This window comes from Oncorhynchus nerka, linkage group LG2 (genome assembly GCF_034236695.1).
Source record: "Oncorhynchus nerka isolate Pitt River linkage group LG2, Oner_Uvic_2.0, whole genome shotgun sequence".
NCBI lineage: Eukaryota > Metazoa > Chordata > Actinopteri > Salmoniformes > Salmonidae > Oncorhynchus > Oncorhynchus nerka.
In genome coordinates, this window is record NC_088397.1 from 86,849,912 (window position 1) to 86,876,210 (window position 26,299).

The 26,299-nt window shown below is 44.0% G+C and overlaps 1 protein-coding gene across 1 annotated transcript in view; it reads right to left on the minus strand.

Annotated features, from left to right (window-relative positions):
- The window catches only part of LOC115117330 (cadherin-22-like), a 173,301-nt gene that overhangs the window by 63,662 nt on the left and 83,340 nt on the right, over window positions 1-26,299 (minus strand). Inside the window, exons 6-8 of the mRNA XM_065021930.1 lie at window positions 16,880-17,136; window positions 11,175-11,311; window positions 2,473-2,594 (exon numbers count right to left, since the gene is read on the minus strand). Coding sequence (XP_064878002.1) covers window positions 2,473-2,594; window positions 11,175-11,311; window positions 16,880-17,136 — 516 coding nt within the window. The remainder of the gene's footprint in view (window positions 1-2,472; window positions 2,595-11,174; window positions 11,312-16,879; window positions 17,137-26,299) is intronic.

Sequence of the window (26,299 nt, forward strand, 5' to 3'; positions counted from 1 at the left end):
AGATTTTCTCCAGACCTGACACTTGGCATTCAGGCCAAAGATTTCAATCTCAGTTTCATCAGACCAAAGAATCTTGTTTCTTATGATCTCAGAGTCCTTTAGGTGCCTTTTGGCAAACTCCACGCGGGCTGTCATGTGCCTTTTACTGAGGAGTGGCTTCCATCTGGCCACACTACCATAAAGGCCTGATAGGTGGAGAGCTGCAGAGATGGTTGTCCTTCTGGAAGGTTCTCCCATCTCCACAGAGGTTCTCTGGAGCTCTGTCAGAGTGATCATCAGGTTCTTGGTCACCTCACTGGCCAAGGTCCTTCTCCCCCGATTGCTCAGTTTGGCCGGGCGGTCTGCTCTAGGAAGAGTCTTGGTGTTTCCAAACTTCTTCCATTTAAGAATGATGGTGGCCACTGTGTTCTTGGGCACCTTCAATGCTAGAGATTTTTTCTGGTACCATTCCTCCAGATCTGTGCCTCGACACAATCCTGTCTTGGAGCTGTATGGTCATTTCCTTTGATCTCATGGCTTGGTTTAGGCTCTGACATGCACTGTCAACTGTGGAACCTTATAAGGTCTGAATGCTTATGTAAATAAGGAATTTATTTTATTTTAATACATTTGCAAAATTTTCTAAAAAGCTGTTTTTGCTTTGTCATTATGGAGTATTGTGTGTAGATTGATTATGATTTAAAAAAATATTTAATCAATTTTAGAATAAGTCTGTAACGTAACAAATTGTGGAAAAAGTCAAGAGTTCTGAATACTTTCTGCATGCACTGTACAATTAAAAACATTACATTACATTTCCCCTCAGATTTCACAACACAATAAGTAGGTGCCCACAGGCCACTAATCTACTATAGCACCATATATCGACAACACAAAATCCATTAGTACGTGTGTGAATAGTGTGTATGTAATCATGTGTAGTCGTTCCACACGGTGTGATTTTACTGTTTGCATGAGTAACTTGATGTGGAATAGAGTTCCATGTAGTCATGGCTCTCTGTATTACTATGCACCTGCCAAAGTCTGTTCTGGACTTGGGTACTGTGACGAGACATCTGGTGGCATGCCTTGCAGGGTATGCATGGGTGTCTGCGCTGTGTGCTTGCAGTTTAAACAGACACCTCGGGGGATTCAATGTGTCAATAATTCTCACAAATACAAGTAGTGATGAAGTCAATCTCTCCTCTACTTTGAGCCAGGACAGACTGACATATTAATGTCAGCTCTCCGTGTACATTTTTTGTGGCACCTGACCACACAACTGGACAATAGTCCAGGTGTGACAAAACTAGGGCCTGTAGGACCTTTCTTGTTGATTGTTAAGAAGGCAGAGCAGCACTTTATTATGGGTAGACATCTCCCCATTTTAGCTACTCTTGAATAAATGGGTTTTGACCATGACAGTTTACAATCCAGGGTTACTCCAAGCAGTTTAGCCTCCTCAACATGCTCAAAGATTTGATTGGTGTTTAGCATACAATGCTTTTTGTTTTCGAAACATTCAGCTCTTTGTTACCTCTTCAGTCAAGAAAACACAAATACATCTTCCTTTTATAACTGATAACGCAAGTATTGGCATGAGAATAGTTTGGCAAGCTGCTTCCTGTGCCCAAAACAGCATTTATAAATTGCCTTTGGAACAAAGTGTCAAATAGATCATGCTGTCCAATTGAAAAAGGTCCAAACGAGAAACTAGGCGATAATGAAACAATTCTGACAAAGAGGGGAAATGATTGGCTGTGCCCTACAACCAACACAAACTTATTGCCGACCACTCTTAGGTGGCAAGCATCCAACGGTCTACTAGTATATAGCAAGGCCCCAAGGATTTACGTTTTGCACACAGTTTTGAAAACAACATTTCAGATTTAAAGCAGCAGAGGTAGTTGAAATGAGGAGATGCAATGCAACAATGGGCTGTTTCACAACTGTGATATTGAAGTCCTAGGCCGTGATGTTAAATTACATTGCATTTCTGGATGTACACCTTACAAATCCCAAATGAATACAAAATATTTTCAATGAAGTCAGTTCCTCAATGGGATTTGTTTAATTCATCCCCTCTTGCTGTTGTACTCAGAGTTGTGGTTGAGTCACGGTAATATATTTGTTCATCTACTAAAAATAACGATTATTCTTATGACAGGAAATACTAACAACTTTATTCACACACAGCATTCACACAGCAAGCATTTTGTAGTCCATTAAGACAGGATATCCCAAACTCGTCCACCCCCCACGGTGCACATGTTGTTGTTTGCCCTAGCACTACACCACTGACTCAAATATTCAAAGCCTGATGATTAGCATGTTATTTGAATCAGCTGTGTCATGCTAGGGCAAAAACCAAAACGTGCACCCAGGTGGGGCCCCCAGGACCATGTTTTGGAAACCCTGCATTAAGCTGTAGTAAGTATGTTGTAACACATTAGTTACATGGTAATAATGCATTACGTTAGAATTTGCCCTTACCTGACCCGGCTTAACGTCCTCACAGATGGACGCCTCGTAAGGTCTGGCCAGTTCAGGAGGGTTATCGTTCACGTCCAGGATACGAATGCTCACTGATGAATGGGATATCTGGGATACATTATCTACAAAGAGAAGATTAATTTACAGTGTTAGTATTGAATATTTTACACAATAGTGATTTGGTACTGTTCTAATGTGTACTACAACAGTATTCTATGGCACTGACAAAATGAACTGGACATTGCTACAGTCAGAACCGCCAATGTCTATAATTGCAAAGAAAGTGAGTTAAATAAATATTTGCTACCAACCAAAACTGTACATCATATCTACAGTATAGCTTTCTGAGGTACAAAGCTGACTGAGTTCTGAGAAGACAGAAGGTCATAATATTGTGCAGTGCATCCTCTTATAAACACACGGTTGAGTGATGACACACGGATGGATGATTGTTGTGTTCAACAGAAGACTGTACGAAAGACAACATTTACCCAATGAAGCCATCAGTCAGCTTGTGCATTTTCACTAAGTGATGACAGCTTTTAATGTGTCCTGAAATTACCTCCATTACCAGGATAACACTTTTCTGACACGAGTCAGGGCTACCACAAATGAGCGAGCCCATTTTCATATCAGAGCTCCAGCTATCAAATAATGAATAAATACAAAATTACAAGTTTAATGATTAGAGTACACCAGGGGCCTGACTTAATTGTTGAAATATGAATTAATGCACTTAATAATGTGTTGTAAATGATTTTGATCACGCCCTTGTTAAAAGATGAACAAAGCAACGAGTGCACACCCCTATTCTCCTGCAAACGTCTTGAAAGACCACATGGAAATGAGGGAGGGGAGACGATTACATAATTAGCGCAATCAAAATCCACTTCAAATTAGTTACTACTACCCCAATTACAAGACTCTGTGGGTTCGGCACTCCGACTTCTCGTTGCATTTTAATTCCAATTCCTAATGATTTGATTATGTTTGACGAGTTTCCATTTTGCTTCTGAACCATTTACAGTGGGGTGCTTCGAACGTGAGTCAATTTAGTGGAAAGTGAGTCATCACTGCAATCTCATGGGCAATCTCAGTATCTACAGGATGTAATTATGTTCTAACATGTCTACATATGTAAGAGTGTGTACATTTAGACATGTCTCTTTAATTGTCAGACATTTACAGTTTCAAATCCATAATACAAAACGCGTTCCATTAAAGGGACAAACTGCAGTTCAAACAACAACAAAGCGCGTCACTGTTTTGGTAAACAATAAACAGTGATGTGGCTGGAAAAATACACGGTCTAACATGGTCTAAACTGCAGTCTTCAGTCAGTGTTCTGCAGATAACAGGTACCCCATATAGCCCAGATACCCCATATAGCCCAGGTACCCCATATAGCCCAGATACCCCATATAGCCCAGGTACCCCATATAGCGCAGGTACCCCATATAGCCCATGAATCCCAGAATAGGCCAGATACCAGGTACCCCATATAGCCCAGATACGCCATATAGCCCAGGTACCCCATATAGCCCAGATACCCCATATAGCCCAGGTACCCCATATAGCGCAGGTACCCCATATAGCCCATGAATCCCAGAATAGGCCAGATACCAGGTACCCCATATAGCCCAGATACGCCATATAGCCCAGGTACCCCATATAGCGCAGGTACCCCATATAGCCCAGACTGCCCAGGTATCCCATATAGCCAAGACGCCCCATATAGCCCATATACGCCATATAGCCCATATACGCCATATACTCCATATAGCCCATATACCCCAGCTACCCCATTTAGCTCATATACCCCATTTAGCCCAGCTACCCCATTTAGCTCATATACCCCATTTAGCCCAGATTCCCCATATACCCCATATAGCCCATATACCCCATATAGCCCATATAGCCTATATAGCATATACCCCATATAGCCAAATATAGCCCATATAGCCCATATACCCCATATACCACATATAGCCCAGTTACCCCAGAAAGCCCATATACCCTATATAGCCCATATACCCCATATAGCCCAGATACCCCAGATAGCCCAGTTACCCCATATACCCCATATACATTTACATTTACATTTAAGTCATTTAGCAGACGCTCTTATCCAGAGCGACTTACAAATTACCCAACCTAACCCCACTATATTAAACAGAGACGTATGAGTAACGAGGAAGACCCCAACCTACCCCCACTATATTAAACAGAGACGTATGAGTAACGGGGAAGACCCCAACCTACCCCCACTATATTAAACAGAGACGTCTTCCCCGTTACTCATACCCCAACCTAACCCCACTATATTAAACAGAGACGTATGAGTAACGAGGAAGACCCCAACCTAACATTTACATTTACATTACATTTAAGTCATTTAGCAGACGCTCTTATCCAGAGCGACTTACAAATTGGAGCATTCACCTTATGACATCCAGTGGAACAGCCACTTTACAATAGTGCATCTAAATCTTATACCACACATAGCCCAGTTACCCTATATAGCCCAGATACCCTATATAGCCCATATACCCCATATAGCCCATATACCCTATATACCCCATATACCACACATAGCCCAGTTACCCTATATAGCCCAGATACCCTATATAGCCCAGATACCCTATATAGCCCATATACCCCATATAGCCCATATACCCTATTTGGCCCAGATACCCAATATAGCCAATATACCCCATATAGCCAGGATACCTCAGATAGCCCATATACCCTATATACCCCATATACCCCAGATAGCCCATATACCCCATATAGCCCAGATACCCCAGATAGCCCAGATACCCCAGATACCCTATATAGCCCAGGTGTCCCAGATAGCCCAGTTACCCTATATAGCCCAGATACCCCAGATAGCCCAGTTACCCTATATAGCCCAGATACCCCAGATAGCCCAGTTACCCTATATAGCCCAGATGTCCCAGATAGCTCAGTTACCCTATATAGCCCAGATGTCCCAGATAGCCCAGTTACCCTATATAGCCCAGATGTCCCAGATAGCCCAGATAGCCCAGATACCCCAGATAGCCCATGCCTTCCCACTGCACACATTTCCTAGCTATTGCTTGCTTTTCATTGCAGTGGTAGTAGTGCTGATGAGAATACTCACTCCACTCATAGCATAATCCTCACATCAATGCTATATTTTAATTGAGTGGTTTTTGCCTGAGCAGCAAGAATATAAATGGATGTGCTCTCACAGTCTTATCTACCTTAATTCAGCCCTCCACAGTGGACCTACAGAGCAGATAGGAGAATGACAATAATCAGTGCGCATTACATTTCAATCCCACAAACAAAAAATAAATGCTGAAACTGAGGAACATTGGTAAACTGAGGAACATTGGTAAACTGAGGAACATTGGTAAACTGATGAACATTGGTAAACACATTGGGACACTGAGGAACATTGGTAAACTGAGGAACATTGGTAAACTGAGGAACATTGGGAAACTGAGGAACATTGGTAAACTGAGGAACATTGGTAAACTGAGGAACATTGGGAAACTGAATAACATTGGGAAACTGAATAACATTGGGAAACTGAGGAACATTGGGAAACTGAGGAACATTGGGAAACTGGATCATTGGGAAACTGAGGATCATTGGGAAACTGAAGAACATTGGGAAACTGAGGAACATTGGGAAACTGAAGAACATTGGGAAACTGAGGAACATTGGGAAACTGGGTCATTGGGAAACTGGACTCATTGGGAAACCGGACTCATTGGGAAACTGGACTCATTGGGATACTGAGGAACATTGGGAAACTGAGGAACATTGGGAAACTGGGTCATTGGTTACTTTCACCCTCATTGGGGGGGATCCTCTGCCGTTTTCAGCAGACTGTTTTTATTTGTCTCACTGGTGAGCTGATCTGTTCTAAATTTGTCTTGAAGAAATATCAGAGACATGAAGAAAGAGGATTTCAACAGATTATTGACACGCTGAACATCTGGTGGCTGCTCAGCAGATGTTAAACATCTCGATAGAAGATTTCTTGCTGAAATAACATTATACTGAGAGTCTTCTTCAGAGAGTCTGGAAAGGAAGCCCGTGACCACCATGCCACAGAACCACCATACCACATAACCACCATCCTACATAACCATCATTCTGGTTAGAGCGTTGGACTAGTAACCGGAAGATTGCAAGTTCAAACCCCCGAGCAGACAAGGTACAAATCTGTCGTTCTGCCCCTGAACAGGCAGTGAACCCATTGTTCCTAGGGCGTCATTGAAAATAAGAATTTGTTCTTAACTGACTTGCCTAGTTAAATAAAGGTAAAAAAATATAAAATAACACATAACCACCATACCACAGGACCACCATGCCACATAACAATACCACAGAACCACCATACCACAGAACCACCATACCACATAACAATGCCACAGAACCACCATACCACATAACCACCATGCCACAGAACCACCATGCCACAGAACCACCATACCACAGAACCACCATACCACATAACAATGTCACAGAACCACCATACCACATAACAATGCCACAGAACCACATAACAACTTCACAGAACCACCATACCACCATGCCACAGAACCACCATGCCACAGAACCACCATACCACAGAACCACCATACCACAGAACCACCATACTACCAAACCACATAACAACGTCACAGAACCACCATACCACGTAACAATGCCACAGAACCACCATGTCACAGAACCACGATACCACATAACAATGCCACAGAACCACCATACCACAGAACCACAATACCAAATAACAATGCTACAGAACCTTCATACCACAGAACCACAATTCCACATAACCACCATACCACATAACAATGCCACAGAACCACCATACCACATAACCAGGCCTTAGACATAAAGGGATTGTGTATATTCATGAACAATAGTTTAGGATAATTGCTACAGGAAACAGTTTGTTCTAAATGTAAATTGGGTCAACAGGGAAAAGGGGATATGAATGGACTCTGAGTTATTCTGTCTTTGTTTTACCTCCCTTCAGAGGTGAAAGCACAGTGAAGCAGAGAATGGGAGCATATATGGTCATTTTGCTAGCTAAACTAAACACTATCAAAATGCAAAATGTGACGTTGTACTATATAGTGCCACTAACCAAAAACACATGAGGATGCATACACTCAATAGGAAATGTTCAGTTAATAATGTACAGTCCTGTGAAAATCTAATGTTAACTCAAAGGGATAGTTCAGCAATACATATGTAGCTATTTATTTGACCTTGAAAGACAACAAGTGACTGGAATACACACTGGGGTTAAAATTTCATGCCCAAATAATCTAAAGATATATTTTTTTAAATGCTACATTTTAACAAAACCAAAGTACTCCTTGTCCAGAGACTGCTTTCAAAGTAAGAAAATAAATGTTAAATTGCTGAATTGTCCCTTTAGGAAAAACACTTCTAATGCATTGGCATACAGCCTTACACAAAGGTGCTAGACATGGTAGTGGATGAGGTGCATTACCTCTGAACAATGTCAAGAGCTTTGTACACTTGGAAAAGCACAATATGCATCCAATCCATTAAATACAAATGGCTGACATGATTCATTGAACACAAAAACAATATTCAAAAGTTCGCTAATATCGCTAAGCAGTCTTGATAAGGACATCACGTAGATTATACAATCACAGACAAATCCCACAGGTCAGTGGCTCTGATGCACATCTGATGTATGATCAGTCTGAAATGTCCTCCAAAGAACGTACCATTACAAAATGAATCTTAACAAACTCACCTTCGTCATCATTGGCTCAATGGTAAGCATAAATCATTTCCTCTGTTATATAATCTCCCTTCCCATTTGAACCGTTACACAGCCTAACACATAATGTGTTGTGCAAATTAATTCTCAAGTGTTCACATTCATTAGTATGTTGTATCTAATTAGACAAAATGGCCACTATTTGTCATATTTCTATTACTTTTATACAGTTGCAACTTTTCAATACTTCACAAATTCTAAGATATTTCTTTGTGAGGAAGCAGTCTGCACCAGGTCAGGGGCAATGTAAAAACCTTCGCTTTAAGTATATTTTCTACTCAGGTATCTTTTTACCCTAAGGGTGGGACACGTATACATTTCCCCCACATTTAACTGTCTCGAGAAAAAAAAACAGTTTGCAATGTGATATCATACTATCTATCACAGGTCTTTGAAATGATGTGTCAGTCTTGCCGCCCTGATAGGATTCTTCCCCGACAGGTCTGTCAAGAGTCTGCAGAAGATGCAAAAAGCTGCTTTTGACACTACTACTCAGCTCTTTGGTCTCCCATGGAGGGAAGAACTAGATACAGTACACTGCAGAGGGAACCGCCTTTATGCTGCCTTCATGCGCAAATCGGAACTAGGAAACTCCAAAATATCCAACAAAGAAAACTGGGGGTACAATGCTTCTAACCAAGTTTCACACTCGTATTTACCACTTGAAAGCTGGTATTGAACAGTTTTGGATGTCTCAAGCTCTGAATTAAGACACATTCTGGGGATTTTTTTAAGCATATGTGAATGCAAACAATTGAGTTGATACCTTGTTGAGATAGGAAGAAAATGCTGTATGACTGCCTCTGAAATGGTGATATCATTCTTAAAGTATAATATGTTTGGTTGTTCTGGCCTTGCTCATTACTAATCAGGCTCAATCACCCCTGCAACATGATTGACCAACCATGGACCTCATTCAAGAAAGTATTCAACAATGCTGATGTACTGTAGCTAGCAATCACACGGTTTTAATGTCAATAACAGGGTTGGGGGATAATGAGGGGTCATGTTATTTTCCTGTAATCTTAAAATGGCCTTGTTCAATTCAACCTTTTGCCACTCCAACCATAACTAGCCGAGGAGTCATTAAACCAAGTTGCACAAAACTGTTGAAAGAGTTATTTAAAAAAAGTTTTGTTCTGGTGGTTTGCTGCTTCACTTCTCTTGACTGCTGCTCAATGTGCTCGAGAATCAATGAGCTGCTGGCGATAAGAAACATTTGGAGAGAATCTCTGATGAAGTCAACCGTCGACTTTGTTTGTCTTGGTAAAAAAAAAAAAAAAAAAAAAAAAGTGAAGCAAGGAAGGGCTTTATCTGTCAAGTACAGCCCTGTGTTTACGCCTGATATGGGCTCAAATGACTCCCTCACACAATTAAATGGCAAATGAACATGAAAATGTGCCTATGTCATAATGTGAGCACAGAGAGAAAGAGCACAATGGCAAACAACTTGTCTTGAGAATTACAACACCAAGCAGATGCTGAAAGACTCCCAAATGCTCATTTGCTCCACATGTTTGAGTGAGAAGTTTGCTTGCAAGGCAAACAAATGTGTCGCGTAGAGCACTTGGAGTAAGAACAATCTCATCCTACCATGAATAATTATATTCGTACATGTATAACTATAACACACAGTATAAGGCTACGTTTTTTTACACTTAAAGGGATAGTTCACACAACGTGTACATTGGTTTCATTACCCTGTAAGCAGTCTATGGACGAGTTATGATGATAATCCATGCTTTGGTTTAGTTTCCCTAGCACTGTTTCCAAATGCTAACATTTGAGCCTTTTTTGGCACAAATCCAATTCAAGTCATGCGACTGAAATGAGCACTTTTAGCGCATCATGTCCAAATCATCAAAAAGTAACTAAAATGGATTGTGAAGCTTAACAAATTTACTTAACGATCATTTAAACGTGATGCATGAAAAATGCTAATATATTGTCCCATGACATGAATGGGATTTTTCATACGAAGGCTAAATCTTTAGCATGTGGAAACAGTGCCAGGAAAGCTAAACCAAAGTATGGATTGCTGTCATACCTTGTCCATAAACTTCTTACAGGGTAAGGAAACCAATATTTAATTTTGTAATTTGGGTGAACTATCCCTTTAATGGAGAAAAACAAACACAGAGAGACGTAAAATTCACTGTTGTTGTGCTGAAATGGTTTATTTCATTCTGTGAGGCCAGGTAGATATTACTAGCCAGATGCAGAATGCAATCTCTTGTGCTTTCAATACAATCCAAACATCACTTCATCTGTCAAAGATTGGAAAAAGTACTCTGTGTATTCCTGTCACTGCACGACGTTTAGTTCTTAGGGTATAAGAATAGCTTGCCACCAGCTACTCCACCGTCAGGGTATTACATTCTTCATTTTCTTTGCGAATGAAAAAGTATTGAGCAAGATGAAACAACGTTACATGTGTTCTGCTTTTATTTAGGATTATGTGACAGCTTGTTGGTGCTGACGATATCTGTCGGTCATCTGTGATTCCATAGCAATATCATAACAATCACTTCACGTAGAGCCTTATTATATATGAAAAGGCAAAACAAACCAAACTTCAGATTAGTATCATATCAGTTACTATAGGGGCAAGGCTGGGTGTTATAAACTGTTATGACAGGTGCTATGTCATTCTTATGATAGTGTTATGTATCATGGCCCTGTATCAGCCTCTCAGTCAAAGGCATGTTACCAATTCTTACTTGAAGATATGATAACATTTAAAACATACAGTTATAATTCTTTAAAACTTGTTATAAGCATTTATGAGCCTTTATAATGTCTTATAACAAGGCTTATAATATGTTATGTCACTCTATGTATACAATGCAATACACATTCATAGAACTGGAGCATATACCTGCTTCCACTGCTGTCACAGTGATGTTGTGCCAGCCAGCCGTCTCTCGGTCCAGAATTTTGCCCAGGGTGATGGCGCCCGATACTGGATCAATGTGGAAGATCTGCTCCTGGTCTGTACTTCGGTCAATGGAGAACCTGGTAGGGAGAGCGAGAAAAAAGGGGAGTACGTATTTGAACGGTGTAAAATCAATTCTAAACCATCTGCAAGACTTTTTCGGTGGCTGCCCTAACACTGTGGCCCATGGGGATATTGCCCGTTGCCGTTGACATCGGATTATGGCTATACATTAGCATTTTCAAATGTAGGGAAACTGTGAGCCAGATTAAAAAGAGGATGAAAATAATGATCCATTTAGCATCTGTATAGGAAACCTGTCACAGTGCTTGTGTCCTTACTGCACCTACATCCCCAAACAAGTCTGTGGTTTCAGCCCATGCTGGAGGGGAAAAAATACAAATGAATATTTCATGCTGCACTCCAATGAAAGCAAAATACATTTGCACATCCTTGTGGTTGGCTCCACGAGGAGCGCTCAGAAGAGTATAGAGCCAACAAAACCCAACAAAAGCCATGAGTAGTTTATTTTTTTCTCTTGAGCAGGCTCGTGTGCCCGTCGGGACTTTAATGGAATATTATGAGCATAATCATTTCCTTTTCTACCTTTTGGACAAAAAGCTCATCAAAGGGACCAGTAGGGTCTTTGTACAAGCTGTACTAGACAACTAAAAGGGGTACAGTGAGATGAGCTTCATGTAGTCTAGGTGTTGAGGTGCATACTGCATCCACAGTTAGATTATTCTAGTTATATTGCATTACAGTCTGCCCGCTCTGAATCTGTAGTCTATACAAGGAACAACACATTTCATAGCTGCAACGTTTAAACAGAACATCACTACATCAATAAACCGTATAGCTAAGGCTATCATTAAAATGTATTTTATTTATGAAAGAAATAGTGACAAACGGTGACACCTACACAATAATTATGTAAATTACATCAAATTATATTTCAGCTTTCAAAACTGCTATAGTACTTGGTGAAGGGAAATCATGTAGATATTACCAGATATTACCAGTGCATCTTATAACATTTGCAGATATGCCATCCCTTTAATATATGAATGGAGAAGTACACATTTCCAGAATATCAGTAAGCACTAAACACAACTAACCCAAACACTTCAGTTTCAAGACGCCATTCCATCTTCCTGATAAAGAGCCAAACAAACAAAACAAACACATTTTCTGTTCATACGAGGCCAGATTTTGTTTCCAGAGGCTGTGTTCATTCCTCTGGAACTCTTACCCCTTTGGTACAGCGCCCGCTACTGCCTGCGAGTGCCAGCCAGTGTCCAGCAATACCCGATCGGTGCCCTCCGGAGCAGAGTGACAGGAGTGTGGGAGAGAGTGATGGGCCCTTGGGCACCAGGCGTCGGGGTTAGTTCCGTCCAATCGAGATGATTAAAGTGGTACCGATGGGCATGGCGCAGCGCCAGGGTACCCTCGAACCCGTTGGCTCTCGCCTGCCAACAAGCAGGCGGTGGCACTGCCATTGTGTTGTACTTTATTACACCTGGAGCACTTTCAGTTCAGCCTCATGCATTTTTAATAGAGGTAATTTGCACAGCCTGTGTGTGTCGGTGAGCGTGAAGCTCCACTCGCCTCACCGCTATTATTTCTCCACCCAAGACCTGAGGTGGAGGCTCTGGCACAAAATAATATCATTCTGCTCATAAATAGGGATCTGAGCGAACGCACAAAGATGTGTGAGATTCTGAGGAATCCTCTAGCGTGGTCAAAAGTCAATGCAGTAGCCTAGAGTAATGTGATTCTTGCATTGTGCAAATGGATGAATCAATGTTTTCATGATTCAAATTGTGTCGTGGAGCGATCTTCCAATTGTGTGTTTATTACCTACCATATTTAAAAAGGAATGTCAAATCCCAAGCTCCATGTACATCCAAACTTGTGTTTGTTGATATAAGATGCCATTTAAATCAGTCCCATAAATGCAGTAATGTAGTCCTTATTTGGGGGTCTTATATGGCATTGTAAACATATGGTGAGGTCATTTGTAGCTATGAACATGTTTCTATTTGTTGAAAGTTCTGCTTCTTTACTTGTGAAGCATACATTATACTAATGGTATGTATGTCTTATTATAGCCATATCTCCACCCGTTCTTATAGCCATCTCTCTACCAGTTCTTATAGCCATATATCTTCACATTCTTATAGCCATATCTCCACCCGTTCTTATAGCCATATCTCCACCCGTTCTTATAGCCATATCTCCACCCGTTCTTATAGCCATATCTCTTCACATTCTTATAGCCATATCTCCACCCGTTCTAATAGCCATATCTCTACCCGTTCTTATAGCCATATCTCTTCACATTCTTATAGCCATATCACTACCAGTTCTTATTGCCATATCTCTTCACATTCTTATAGCCATATCTCCACCCGTTCTTATAGCCATATCACTACCCGTTCTTATAGCCATATCTCCACCCGTTCTTATAGCCATATCTCCACCCGTTCTTATAGCCATATCACTACCCGTTCTTATAGCCATATCTCCACCCGTTCTTATAGCCATATCTCTACCCGTTCTTATAGCCATATCTCTACCCGTTCTTATAGCCATATCTCTACCCGTTCGTATAGCCATATCTCTACCAGTTCTTAGAGCCATATCTCTACAAGCTCTTATAGCCATATCTCTACCCGTTCTTATAGCCATATCTCTACCCGTTCTTTTAGCCATATCTCTACCAGTTCTTATAGCCATATCTCTACCAGCTCTTATAGCCATTTCTCTACCCGTTCTTATAGCCATCTCTACCAGTTATTATAGCCATATCTCTACCCGTTCTTATAGCCATATCTCTACACGATCTTATAGCCATATCTCTACCCGTTCTTATAGCCATATATCTACCCGTTCTTATAGCCACATCTCTTCACGTTCTTATAGCCATATCTCTACCCGTTCTTATAGCCATATCTCTACACGTTCTTATAGCCATATCTCTACCCGTTCTTATAGCCAAATCTCTACCAGTCTTATAGCCATATCTCTACCAGTCTTGTAGCCATATCTCTACCAGTTCTTATAGCCATATCTCCACCCGTTCTAATAGCCATATCTCTACCCGTTCTTATAGCCATATCTCTTCACATTCTTATAGCCATATCACTACCAGTTCTTATTGCCATATCTCTTCACATTCTTATAGCCATATCTCCACCCGTTCTTATAGCCATATCACTACCCGTTCTTATAGCCATATCTCCACCCGTTCTTATAGCCATATCTCCACCCGTTCTTATAGCCATATCACTACCCGTTCTTATAGCCATATCTCCACCCGTTCTTATAGCCACATCTCTACCCGTTCTTATAGCCATATCTCTACCCGTTCTTATAGCCATATCTCTACCCGTTCGTATAGCCATATCTCTACCAGTTCTTAGAGCCATATCTCTACAAGCTCTTATAGCCATATCTCTACCCGTTCTTATAGCCATATCTCTACCCGTTCTTTTAGCCATATCTCTACCAGTTCTTATAGCCATATCTCTACCAGCTCTTATAGCCATTTCTCTACCCGTTCTTATAGCCATCTCTACCAGTTATTATAGCCATATCTCTACCCGTTCTTATAGCCATATCTCTACACGATCTTATAGCCATATCTCTACCCGTTCTTATAGCCATATATCTACCCGTTCTTATAGCCACATCTCTTCACGTTCTTATAGCCATATCTCTACCCGTTCTTATAGCCATATCTCTACACGTTCTTATAGCCATATCTCTACCCGTTCTTATAGCCAAATCTCTACCAGTCTTATAGCCATATCTCTACCAGTCTTGTAGCCATATCTCTACCAGTTCTTATAGCCATATCTCTACCCGTTCTTATAGCTATATCTCTTCACGTTCTTATAGCCATATCTCTTCCAGTTATTATAGCCATTTCTACCAATTCTTCTAGCCATACCTCTACCAGTTATTATAGCCATATCTCTTCCAGTTTTTATAGCGATCTCTACCCCTTCTTATAGCCATATCTCTACCAGTTCTTATAGCCATATCACTTCCAGTTATTAGTGCCATATCTCTTCCAGTTTTTATAGCCATCTCTACCCGTTCTTATAGCCATATCTCTACCCGTTCGTATAGCCATATCACTACCCGTTCTTATAGCCATATCTCCACCCGTTCTTATAGCCATATCTCTACCCGTTCTTATAGCCATATCTCTACCCGTTCTTATAGCCATATCTCTACCCGTTCGTATAGCCATATCTCTACCAGTTCTTAGAGCCATATCTCTACAAGCTCTTATAGCCATATCTCTACCCGTTCTTATAGCCATATCTCTACCCGTTCTTTTAGCCATATCTCTACCAGTTCTTATAGCCATATCTCTACCAGCTCTTATAGCCATTTCTCTACCCGTTCTTATAGCCATCTCTACCAGTTATTATAGCCATATCTCTACCCGTTCTTATAGCCATATCTCTACACGATCTTATAGCCATATCTCTACCCGTTCTTATAGCCATATATCTACCCGTTCTTATAGCCACATCTCTTCACGTTCTTATAGCCATATCTCTACCCGTTCTTATAGCCATATCTCTACACGTTCTTATAGCTATATCTCTACCCGTTCTTATAGCCAAATCTCTACCAGTCTTATAGCCATATCTCTACCAGTCTTGTAGCCATATCTCTACCAGTTCTTATAGCCATATCTCTACCCGTTCTTATAGCTATATCTCTTCACGTTCTTATAGCCATATCTCTTCCAGTTATTAGTGCCATATCTCTTCCAGTTTTTATAGCCATCTCTACCCGTTCTTATAGCCATATCTCTACCCGTTCGTATAGCCATATCTCTTCACGTTCTTATAGCCATATCTCTTCACGTTCTTATAGCCATATCTCTTCATGTTTTTGTAGCCATATCTCTTCCAGTTATTATAGCCATCTCTACCCGTTCTTATAGCCACATCTCTATCAGTCTTATAGCCACATCTCTACCAGTCTTATAGCCACATCTCTACCAGCCTTATAGCCATATCTCTACCAGTTCTAATAGCCATATCTCTACCAGTCTTATAGCCATATCTCTTCACGTTCTTATAGCCATATCTCTACCCGTTCTTATAGCTATATCTCTTCACGTTCTTATAGCCATATCTCTTCCAGTTATTATAGCCATTTCTACCAATTCTTCTAGCCATATCTCTACCAGTTATTATGCCATATCACTACCCGTTCTTATAGCCATATCTCTACACGTTCTTATAGCCATATCTCGTCATGTTTTTATAGCCATATCTCTTCCAGTTATTATAGCCATCTCTACCCGTTCTTATATCCACATCTCTACCAGTCTTATAGCCACATCTCTACCAGTCTTATAGCCACATCTCTACCAGTCTTATAGCCATATCTCTACCCGTTCTCATAGCCACATCTCTTCACGTTCTTATAGCCATATCTCTACCCGTTCTTATAGCCATATCTCTACCAGTTCTTATAACCAGTTCTAGGAATTCTAGGCTTATCTGTAGGTTTATCTGTAGCAATACGTACATACCCATCTGAAGCAGTTAATGAAGAACTATCTGAATGAACTAATAAACTGTATTGGATTTGAAAAAAGGAGTCATGATTCATACCTGACAGGTGCGTTCTCCTTGTCTGGGTCCTTGGCTGTAGCTGTGCCCACCAGCGCACCTAGCCTGGCATCCTCCTGGACCTCCATAATTGCCCCCTCAGCAGGGAGGAAGACAGGCGGCTCGTCCACATCGGTTACGCTGACCCGCACGATTGTCTGGTCGCGGAAAGAGCCAAGCTCCAAAAATCGGGGGTCCACGTGTTTGTTGACAGCCTCCACCACCACGTTGTGTGTACGCTTGCTCTCAAAGTCCAGTGGCTGAACGGAGCACAAACAGGGAAGAACTAAAGCAATGACATGTCACTCTAAGGGGAAATAATTCACTCCTCAGGCAAACGCTATAGGGTGCATAAGTGTAAACTGAGCAGATATAAGGATTGCTATGTCTATCAAATACCTAAACAGCAATAAGGAAATCTGAGCTCTACTGCTGTACAAACCTTTTCTATTCATATACTATCAATGCCTTCAGAAAGTATTCACAGAGCTACACTCTTTTCACATTTTGTTGCGTTACAAAGTGGGATTCAAATGGATTTATTTGTTTGTTTGTTTTTTGTCGCCAATCTACAAAAAAGACTCGGTAATGTCAAAGTGGAAGAAACATTCTAACATTTGTAAAACATTTATGAAAAATAAAACACGAATATACAGTGGGGAGAACAAGTATTTGATACACTGCCAATTTAGCAGATTTTCCTACTTACAAAGTATGTAGAGGTCTGTCATTTTTATCATAGGTACACTTTAACTGTGAGAGACGGAATCTAAAACAAAAATCCAGAAAATCACATTGTATGATTTTTAAGTAATTCATTTGCATTTTATTGCATGACATAAGTATTTGATCACCTACCAACCAGTAAGAATTTTGGCTCTCACAGACCTGTTAGTTTTTCTTTAAGAAGCCCTCCTGTTCTCCACTCATTACCTGTATTAACTGCATCTGTTTGAACTCGTTACCTGTATAAAAGACACCTGTCCACACACTAAATCAAACAGATTCCAACCTCTCCACAATGGCCAAGACCAGTGAGCTGTATAAGGACATCAGGGATAAAATTGTAGACCTGCACAAGGCTGGGATGGGCTACAGGACAATAGGCAAGCAGCTTGGTGAGAAGGCAACAACTGTTGGCGCAATTATTAGAAAATGGAAGAAGTTCAAGATGACGGTCAATCACCCTCGGTCTGGGACTCCATGCAAGATCTCACCTCGTGGGGCATCAATGATCATGAGGAAGGTGAGGGATCAGCCCAGAACTACAAGGCAGGACCTGGTCAATGGCTTGAAGAGAGCTGGGACCACAGTCTCAAAGAAAACCATTAGTAACACACTACACCATCATGGATTAAAATCCTTCAGCGCACGCAGGGTCCCCCTGATCAAGCTAGCGCATGTCCAGGCCCGTCTGAAGTTTTCCAAAGACCATCTGGATGATCCAGAGGAGGAATGGGAGAAGGTCATGTGGTCTGATGAGACAAAAACAGAGCTTTTTGGTCTAAACTCACCGTGTTTGGAGGAAGAAGAAGGATGAGTACAACCCCAAGAACACCATCCAAACCGTGAAGCATGGAGGTGGAAACATAATTCTTTGCGGATGCTTTTCTGCAAAGGGGACAGGACGACTGCACCGTATTGAGGGGAGGATGGATGGGGCCATGTATCGCAAGATCGGTCTGGCTGGGTCTTCCAGCATGACAATGACCCGAAACACACAGCCAGGGCAACTAAGGAGTGGCTCTGTAAGAAGCATCTCAAGGTCCTGGAGTGGCCTAGCCAGTCTCCAGACCTGAACCCAATAGAACATCTTTGGAGGGAGCTGAAAGTCCGTATTGCCCAGCGACGGCCCCGAAACCTGAAGGATCTGGAGAAGGTCTGTATGGAGGAGTGGGCCAAAATCCCTGCTGCAGTGTGTGCAGACCTGGTCAAGAACTACAGGAAACATATAATCTCTGTAATTGCAAACAAAGGTTTCTATACCAAATAATAAGTTCTGCTTTTCTGATGTATCAAATACTTATGTCATGCAATAAAATGCAAATGAATTACTTAAAAATCACATCAATGTGATTTTCTGGATTTTTGTTTTAGATTCCGTCTCTCACAGTTGAAGTGTACCTATGATAAAAATTACAGACCTCTACATGCTTTGTAAGTTGGAAAACCTGCAAAATCTGCAGTGTATCAAATACTTGTTCTCCCCACTGTATCTTTATTAGATAAGTATTCAACCCCCTGAGTCAATACATGTTAGAATCAACATTGGCAGTGATTACAGCTGTAAGTCTCTGGGCTTTCTAAACCGGATTGTGCAACATTTGCCCATTATTCTTTTCAGAATATTTCAAGCTCTGTCAAATTGGTTGTTGATTATTGCTAGACAACCATTTTCAGGTGTTGCTATACATTTTCATAACGATTTCAGTCAAAACTGTAACTCGACCACTCAGGAACATTCACCGTCTTCTTGGTAAGCAACTCCAGTGTAGATTTGGCCTTGTGTTTTAGGTTATTGTCCCGCTGAAAGGTGAATTAATCTCCCAGTGTCTCCCAGTGTCTGGTGGAAAGCAAAATGAACCAGGTTTCCCTCTAGGACTTTGCCTGTGCTTAGCTCCATTCCGTTTACCTTTTAATTCCGAAAAACTCTCCAGTCCTTAACAATTACAAGCATACCCATAACATGATGCAACCACCACTATGCTTGAAAATATGGAGAGCGGTACTTAGTAATGTGTTGTATTGGATTTTGTAAGGACAAAAAGTTAATTGCTTTGCCACATTTTTTTCAGAATTACTGTAGTTCCTTGTTGCAAACAGAATGCATGTTTTGGAATATTTTCCTTCTTTAAATTTAAAAAAAAAATATTTATTTATTTATTTCTGTAACGACGTTCGTCTGTCGAAGGAGAGGACCGAAATGCAGCGTGGTGGTTACTCATGTTCTTTAATGAAAGATATAGCGATACATGAAATAACTTAATAAATACAAAACAACAAACGGAACGTGAAACCTAATTACAGCCTATCTGGTGAACACTACACAGAGACAGGAACAATCACCCACGAAATACACAGTGAAACCCCGGCTACCTAAATATGGTTCCCAATCAGAGACAACGAGAATCACCTGACTCTGATTGAGAACCGCCTCAGGCAGCCAAACCTATGCTACACCCCTACTCAGCCGCAATCCCAATGCCTACAAAACCCCAATACGAAATACAACATTTAAACCCATGTCACACCCTGGCCTGACCAAATAGATAACGACAACACAAAATACTATGACCAAGGCGAGACAGAACCCCCCCCTAAAGTGCGGACTCCCGGACGCACCTCAAAACCATAGGGAGGGTCCGGGTGGGCGTCTGTCCATGGTGGCGGCTCCGGCTCGGGACGTGGACCCCACTCCATTAATGTAATAGTTCCTCCCCTTCGCGTCCTGGGATAATCCAGCCTCGCCGCCGACCATGGTCTAATAGTCCTCACCCAGAACCCCACTGAACTGAGGGGCAGCTCGTGACTGAGGGGCAGCTCGGGACTGGGGAAGCTCGGGACTGAGGGCTCGGGACTGAGGGCTCGGGACTGAGGGGAAGCTCGGGACTGAGAGGAAGCCCAGTACTGAGAGGAAGCCCAGTACTGAGATGGAGCTCAGGCAGGTAGTTGGCTCCGGTAGATCCTGGCTGGCTGGCGGATCTGGAAGATTCTGGTTGACTGGCAGATCTGGAAGAGTCTGGTTGACTGGCAGATCTGGAAGAATCTGGTTGACTGGCAGATCTGGCTGCTCTGGCTGCTCCATGCAGACTGACAGCTCTGGCTGCTCCATGTAGACTGGCAGCTCAGGCTGCTCCATGCAGACTGGCAGCTTTGTGCAGACTGACAGCTCTGGCTGTTCCATGCAGACTGGCAGCTCTGGCTGCTCCATGCAGACTGACAGCTCTGGCTGCTCCATGCAGGCTGACAGCTCTGGCTGCTCCATGCAGACTGGCAGCTCTGGCTGCTCCATGCAGACTGGCAGCTCCTGGCTGGCTGGCGGATCTGGAAGAGTCTGGTTGACTGGCAGATCTGGAAGATCATGGCTGACTGGCGGATCTAGCTGCTCTGGCTGATCCATGTTGACTGACAGCTCTGGCTGCTCCATGTAGACTGGCAGCTCTGGCTGCTCCATGCAGATTGGCAGCTCTGGCTGCTCCATGCAGATTGGCAGCTCTGGCTGCTCCATGAAGACTGGCAGCTCTGGCTGCTCCATGCAGATTGACAGCTCAGGCTGCTCCATGCAGACTGACAGCTCTGGCTGCTCCATGCAGACTGGCAGCTCAGGCTGCTCCATGCAGACTGGCAGCTCAGGCTGCTCCATGCAGACTGGCAACTCTGGCTGCTCCATGCAGACTGGCAGCTCTGGCTGCTCCATGCAGACTGACATATCTGGCTGCTCCATGCAGACTGACAGCTCAGGCTGCTCCACGCAGTCTGACAGCTCAGGCTGCTCCATGCAGTCTGACAGCTCAGGCTGCTCCATGCAGGCTGACAGCTCTGGCTTCTCCATGCAGACTGACAGCTCTGGCTGCTCCATGCAGACTGGCAGCTCCTGGCTGGCTGGCGGATCTGGAAGAGTCTGGTTGACTGGCAGATCTGGAAGATCATGGCTGACTGGCGGATCTAGCTGCTCTGGCTGATCCATGTTGACTGACAGCTCTGGCTGCTCCATGTAGACTGGCAGCTCTGGCTGCTCCATGCAGATTGGCAGCTCTGGCTGCTCCATGCAGACTGGCAGCTCTGGCTGCTCCATGCAGATTGACAGCTCAGGCTGCTCCATGCAGACTGACAGCTCTGGCTGCTCCATGCAGACTGGCAGCTCAGGCTGCTCCATGCAGACTGGCAGCTCAGGCTGCTCCATGCAGACTGGAAGCTCTGGCTGCTCCATGCAGACTGGCATCTCTGGCTGCTCCATGCAGACTGACAGCTCTGGCTGCTCCATGCAGACTGACAGCTCAGGCTGCTCCACGCAGTCTGACAGCTCAGGCTGCTCCATGCAGTCTGACAGCTCAGGCTGCTCCATGCAGGCTGACAGCTCTGGCTGCTCCATGCAGGCTGACAGCTCTGGCTGCTCCATGCAGACTGGCAGCTCTGGCTGCTCCATGCAGTCTGGCAGCTCAGGCTGCTCCGAACAGGCAGGAGGCTCCGGCAGCGCTGTAGAGGAGGAAGGCTCTGGAAGCGCTGAACAGGCGGGAGACTCCGACAGCGCAGGAGAGGAGGGAGGCTCTGGCTGCGCTAAACAGGCGGGAGACTCCAACAGCGCAGGGGAGGAGGAAGGCTCTGGCTGCGCTAAACAGGCGAGGCGCACTGAAGGCCTGGTGCGTGGGGCTGGAACTGGTGGTACTGGATCGAGGACACGCACAGGAAGCCTGGTGCGGGGAGCTGCCACCGGAGGACTGGTATGTGAAGGTGGCACAGGATGGACTGGACCGTGAAGGTGTACTGGAGAGCCCGAGAGCAGGACTGGCACAGGACTTGCAAGGCTAGGTAGGTACACAGGAGGCCTAGTGCGTGGGGCTGGCACATTTTTCACCAGCCGACTCACACGCACCTCAGGACGAGTATGGAGCGCTGACCCAGGTGCCATCAAATCCCCGACTCGCTCCGTCGGACGAATTTTGTACCTATAGCACCAAGCTAGCAACTCCCTCATTACTCTCCACTCCACTTTCCCCATTAACTCCTTCACAGTCTCTGCTTCGCTCACCTCTAACACCGGCTCTTCACGATTAACAAGGAGAGTTGGCTCAGGTCTATCTCCTGACTCTGCCATTCTCCCTCTGAGCCCCCCCCCAATACATTTTTGGGGCTGACTCACGGGCTTTCTTCTGCGCCGTCGTGATTGTCTCTCCAACTCCATTCTCCTATAACCCTCTCCCGCGCTGCCGGAGCCTCCTCTCAGGCTTCCATCCGCGTCGCCGTGCTGCCTCTTCATACCAGCGCCTCTCCGCTTTTCCGCCTCCAGTTCTTCTTTGGGGCGTCGATATTCACCAGGCTGTGCCCAGGGTCCTTTTCCATCCAATATCTCTTCCCAAGTCCAGAAGTCCTTTGATCGCTGCTCCTGACGATTAACAGGGGGAGTTGGCTCAGGTCTGACTCCTGACTCTGCCACTCTCTCCCTGAGCCCCCTCCCAATACATTTTTGGGGCTGCTTTTCGGGCTTCCTTGCCAACCGTGTTCCCTCGTATCGTCGGCTCTTATCTCCGGCTGCTTCTGCTCCACCTGTTCCCATGGGAGGCGATCTCTTCCGGCCAGTATCTCCTCCCAAGTGTAACAACCTTTGCCATCCAACACGTCTTCCCATGTCCATTATTCCTTTCGCTGCTCCTGCTGTTGCTGCCTGTTACCACGCCGCTCGGTCCGGGTGTGGTGGGTGATTCTGTAACGACGTTCGTCTGTCGAAGGAGAGCACCGAAATGCAGCGTGGTGGTTACTCATGTTCTTTAATGAAAGATATAGCGATACATGAAATAACTTAATAAATACAAAACAACAAACGGAACGTGAAACCTAATTACAGCCTATCTGGTGAACACTACACAGAGACAGGAACAATCACCCACGAAATACACAGTGAAACCCCGGCTACCTAAATATGGTTCCCAATCAGAGACAACGAGAATCACCTGACTCTGATTGAGAACCGCCTCAGGCAGCCAAACCTATGCTACACCCCTACTCAGCCGCAATCCCAATGCCTACAAAACCCCAATACGAAATACAACATTTAAACCCATGTCACACCCTGGCCTGACCAAATATATAACGACAACACAAAATACTATGACCAAGGCATGACAATTTCGGCCTTTACTATTAAAGCCCATAGAAACACATGAAATAACACATTCATGAATGGTAAAAAAAAAAAGAGTAAACAAATAGATTTAAAAAAGGAATGAGGTCTTGAAATGTCTTTCCTATATTTAGAAGATACAAGAAAGCTCAGTGTTCGTGAGTCTAACCTTTCTATAGTGAGGTGATATTAGTTTGTAGGTCAAACGTTTCGGACACCACAGACAGAAGTTGGCACATCAGCGTTATCGTCTTCAGACGAGTCCCGTGACACTTGTTGGGTCCGTAAAGCAAAATGAAGAACAACATCGTCTTCGTGAGAGTCTCCCCTTTCCATAGAGGGGTGTCACGTTCTGACCTTAGTTCCTTTTTACGTCTTTATTTTAGTTGGTCAGGGCGTGAGTTGGGGTGGGCATTCTATGTTATTTTTCTATGTTTTGTTCTGTTGTTATATTTCTATGTGTTTCGCCTAGTATGGTTCTCAATCAGAGACAGGTGTCAGTCGTTGTCTCTGATTGGGAGCCATATTTAGGTAGCCTGTTTTCTATTGTGTTTTGTGGGTGTGTCATGTATTGTCATGTTATGTCTTGTCCCTGTGCTTTCTCTTCTCTTCGTTTCCCCCTGCTGGTCGTATTAGGTTACTTTCTCTCTCTCTATCTCTCTCTCTCTCTATCGTTCCGTTCCTGCTCCCAGCTGTTCCTCATTCTCCTAACGACCTCGTTTACTCTCTCACACCTGTCCCCTCTTTTGCCCTCTGATTAAGTCTCTATTTCTCTCTCTGTTTCTGCTTCTGTCCTTGTCGGATTCTTGTTTGCTTTGCCCTTGTCCCGTCCTGTCGTTATGTGCCTCTTCATCAGATGCTGCGTGTGAGCAGGTGTCTCTGTCCTCTACGGCCCGCGCCTACCCGGAGGGACCCGCAGTCTGTTGCCGCTAGCCCTGCTATTCTCCTCTACTACTAGAAGGGGGACTCTCCTGTAAAGATAGAGGATTTATGTTTTCCCTGTTTGGACATTAAAAGACTCTGTTTCTGTTAAATCGCTTTTGGGTCCTCACTCACCTGCATAACAGAAGAATCCGACCAAGAATGGACCCAGCGACATCGGATCCTCTCTACTCAGCCGTCGAGATCCAGGGAGCGATGCTAGGCAGACACGAGCAGGAATTGTCTGCTGCTCGACATGCCGTTGAGACCCTGGCCGCCCAAGTCTCCGACTTCTCGAAACATATTCACAATCTCCGCCTCGACCCACCGGCTACTTCCAGGGCTTCCGAGTCTCCGGAGCCCAGAATTAATAACCCACCGTGTTACTCTGGGGAGCCCACTGAATGCCGCTCGTTCCTCACCCAGTGTGATATTGTATTCTCTCTCCAGCCCAACACGTACTCCAGGGGTACAGCTCGTATCGCCTACGTCATATCTCTCCTTACTGGACGGGCTCGTGAGTGGGGCACGGCAATCTGGGAGGCAAGGGCTGAGTGTAATAACCAGTATCAGAACTTTAAGGAGGAGATGATACGGGTTTTTGATCGTTCAGTTTTTGGGAAAGAAGCTTCCAGGGCCCTGTCTTCCCTATGTCAAGGTAATCGATCCATAACGGACTACTCTATAGAGTTTCGCACTCTTGCTGCCTCCAGAGACTGGAACGAGCCGGCGTTGCTCGCTCGTTTTCTGGAGGGTCTCCACGCGAAGGTAAAGGATGAGATTCTCTCCCGGGAGGTTCCTTCCAGCGTGGATTCTTTGATTGAACTCGCTATTCGCATAGAACGACGGGTAGATCTTCGTCACCGAGCTCGTGGAAGAGAGCTCGCGTTATCCGTTTCCCCCCTCTCCGCATCACTACCATCTTCCTCCACTGGCTCAGGTGCTGAGCCCATGCAGCTGGGGGGTATTCGCATCTCGACTAAGGAGAGGGAACGGAGAATCACCAACCGCCTCTGTCTCTATTGCGGTTCCGCTGGTCATTTTGTCATTTCATGTCCAGTAAAAGGCCAGAGATCATCAGTAAGCGGAGGGCTACTGGTGAGCGCTACTACTCAGGTCTCTCCTTCAAGATCCTGTACTACCTTGTCGGTCCATCTACGCTGGACCGGTTCGGCAGCTTCCTGCAGTGCCTTGATAGACTCTGGGGCGGAGGGCTGTTTTATGGACGAAGCCTGGGCTCGGGAACATGACATTCCTCTCAGACAGTTAGGGGAGCCCATGGCCATGTTCGCCTTGGATGGTAGTCCTCTCCCCAGGATTCAGCGTGAAACGCTACCTTTAACCCTCACTGTCTCTGGTAATCATAGCGAAACCATTTCTTTTTTGATTTTTCGTTCACCTTTTACACCTGTTGTTTTGGGCCATCCCTGGCTAGTGTGTCATAATCCTTCTATTAATTGGTCTAGTAACTCTATCCTCTCCTGGAACGTCTCTTGTCATGTGAAGTGTTTAATGTCTGCTATTCCACCTGTTTCTTCTGCCCCCTCTTCACAGGAGGAGCCTGGTGATTTGACAGGGTGCCGGAGGAATATCATGATCTGCGCACGGTCTTCAGTCGGTCCAGGGCCACCTCCCTTCCTCCTCACCGGTCGTATGATTGTAGT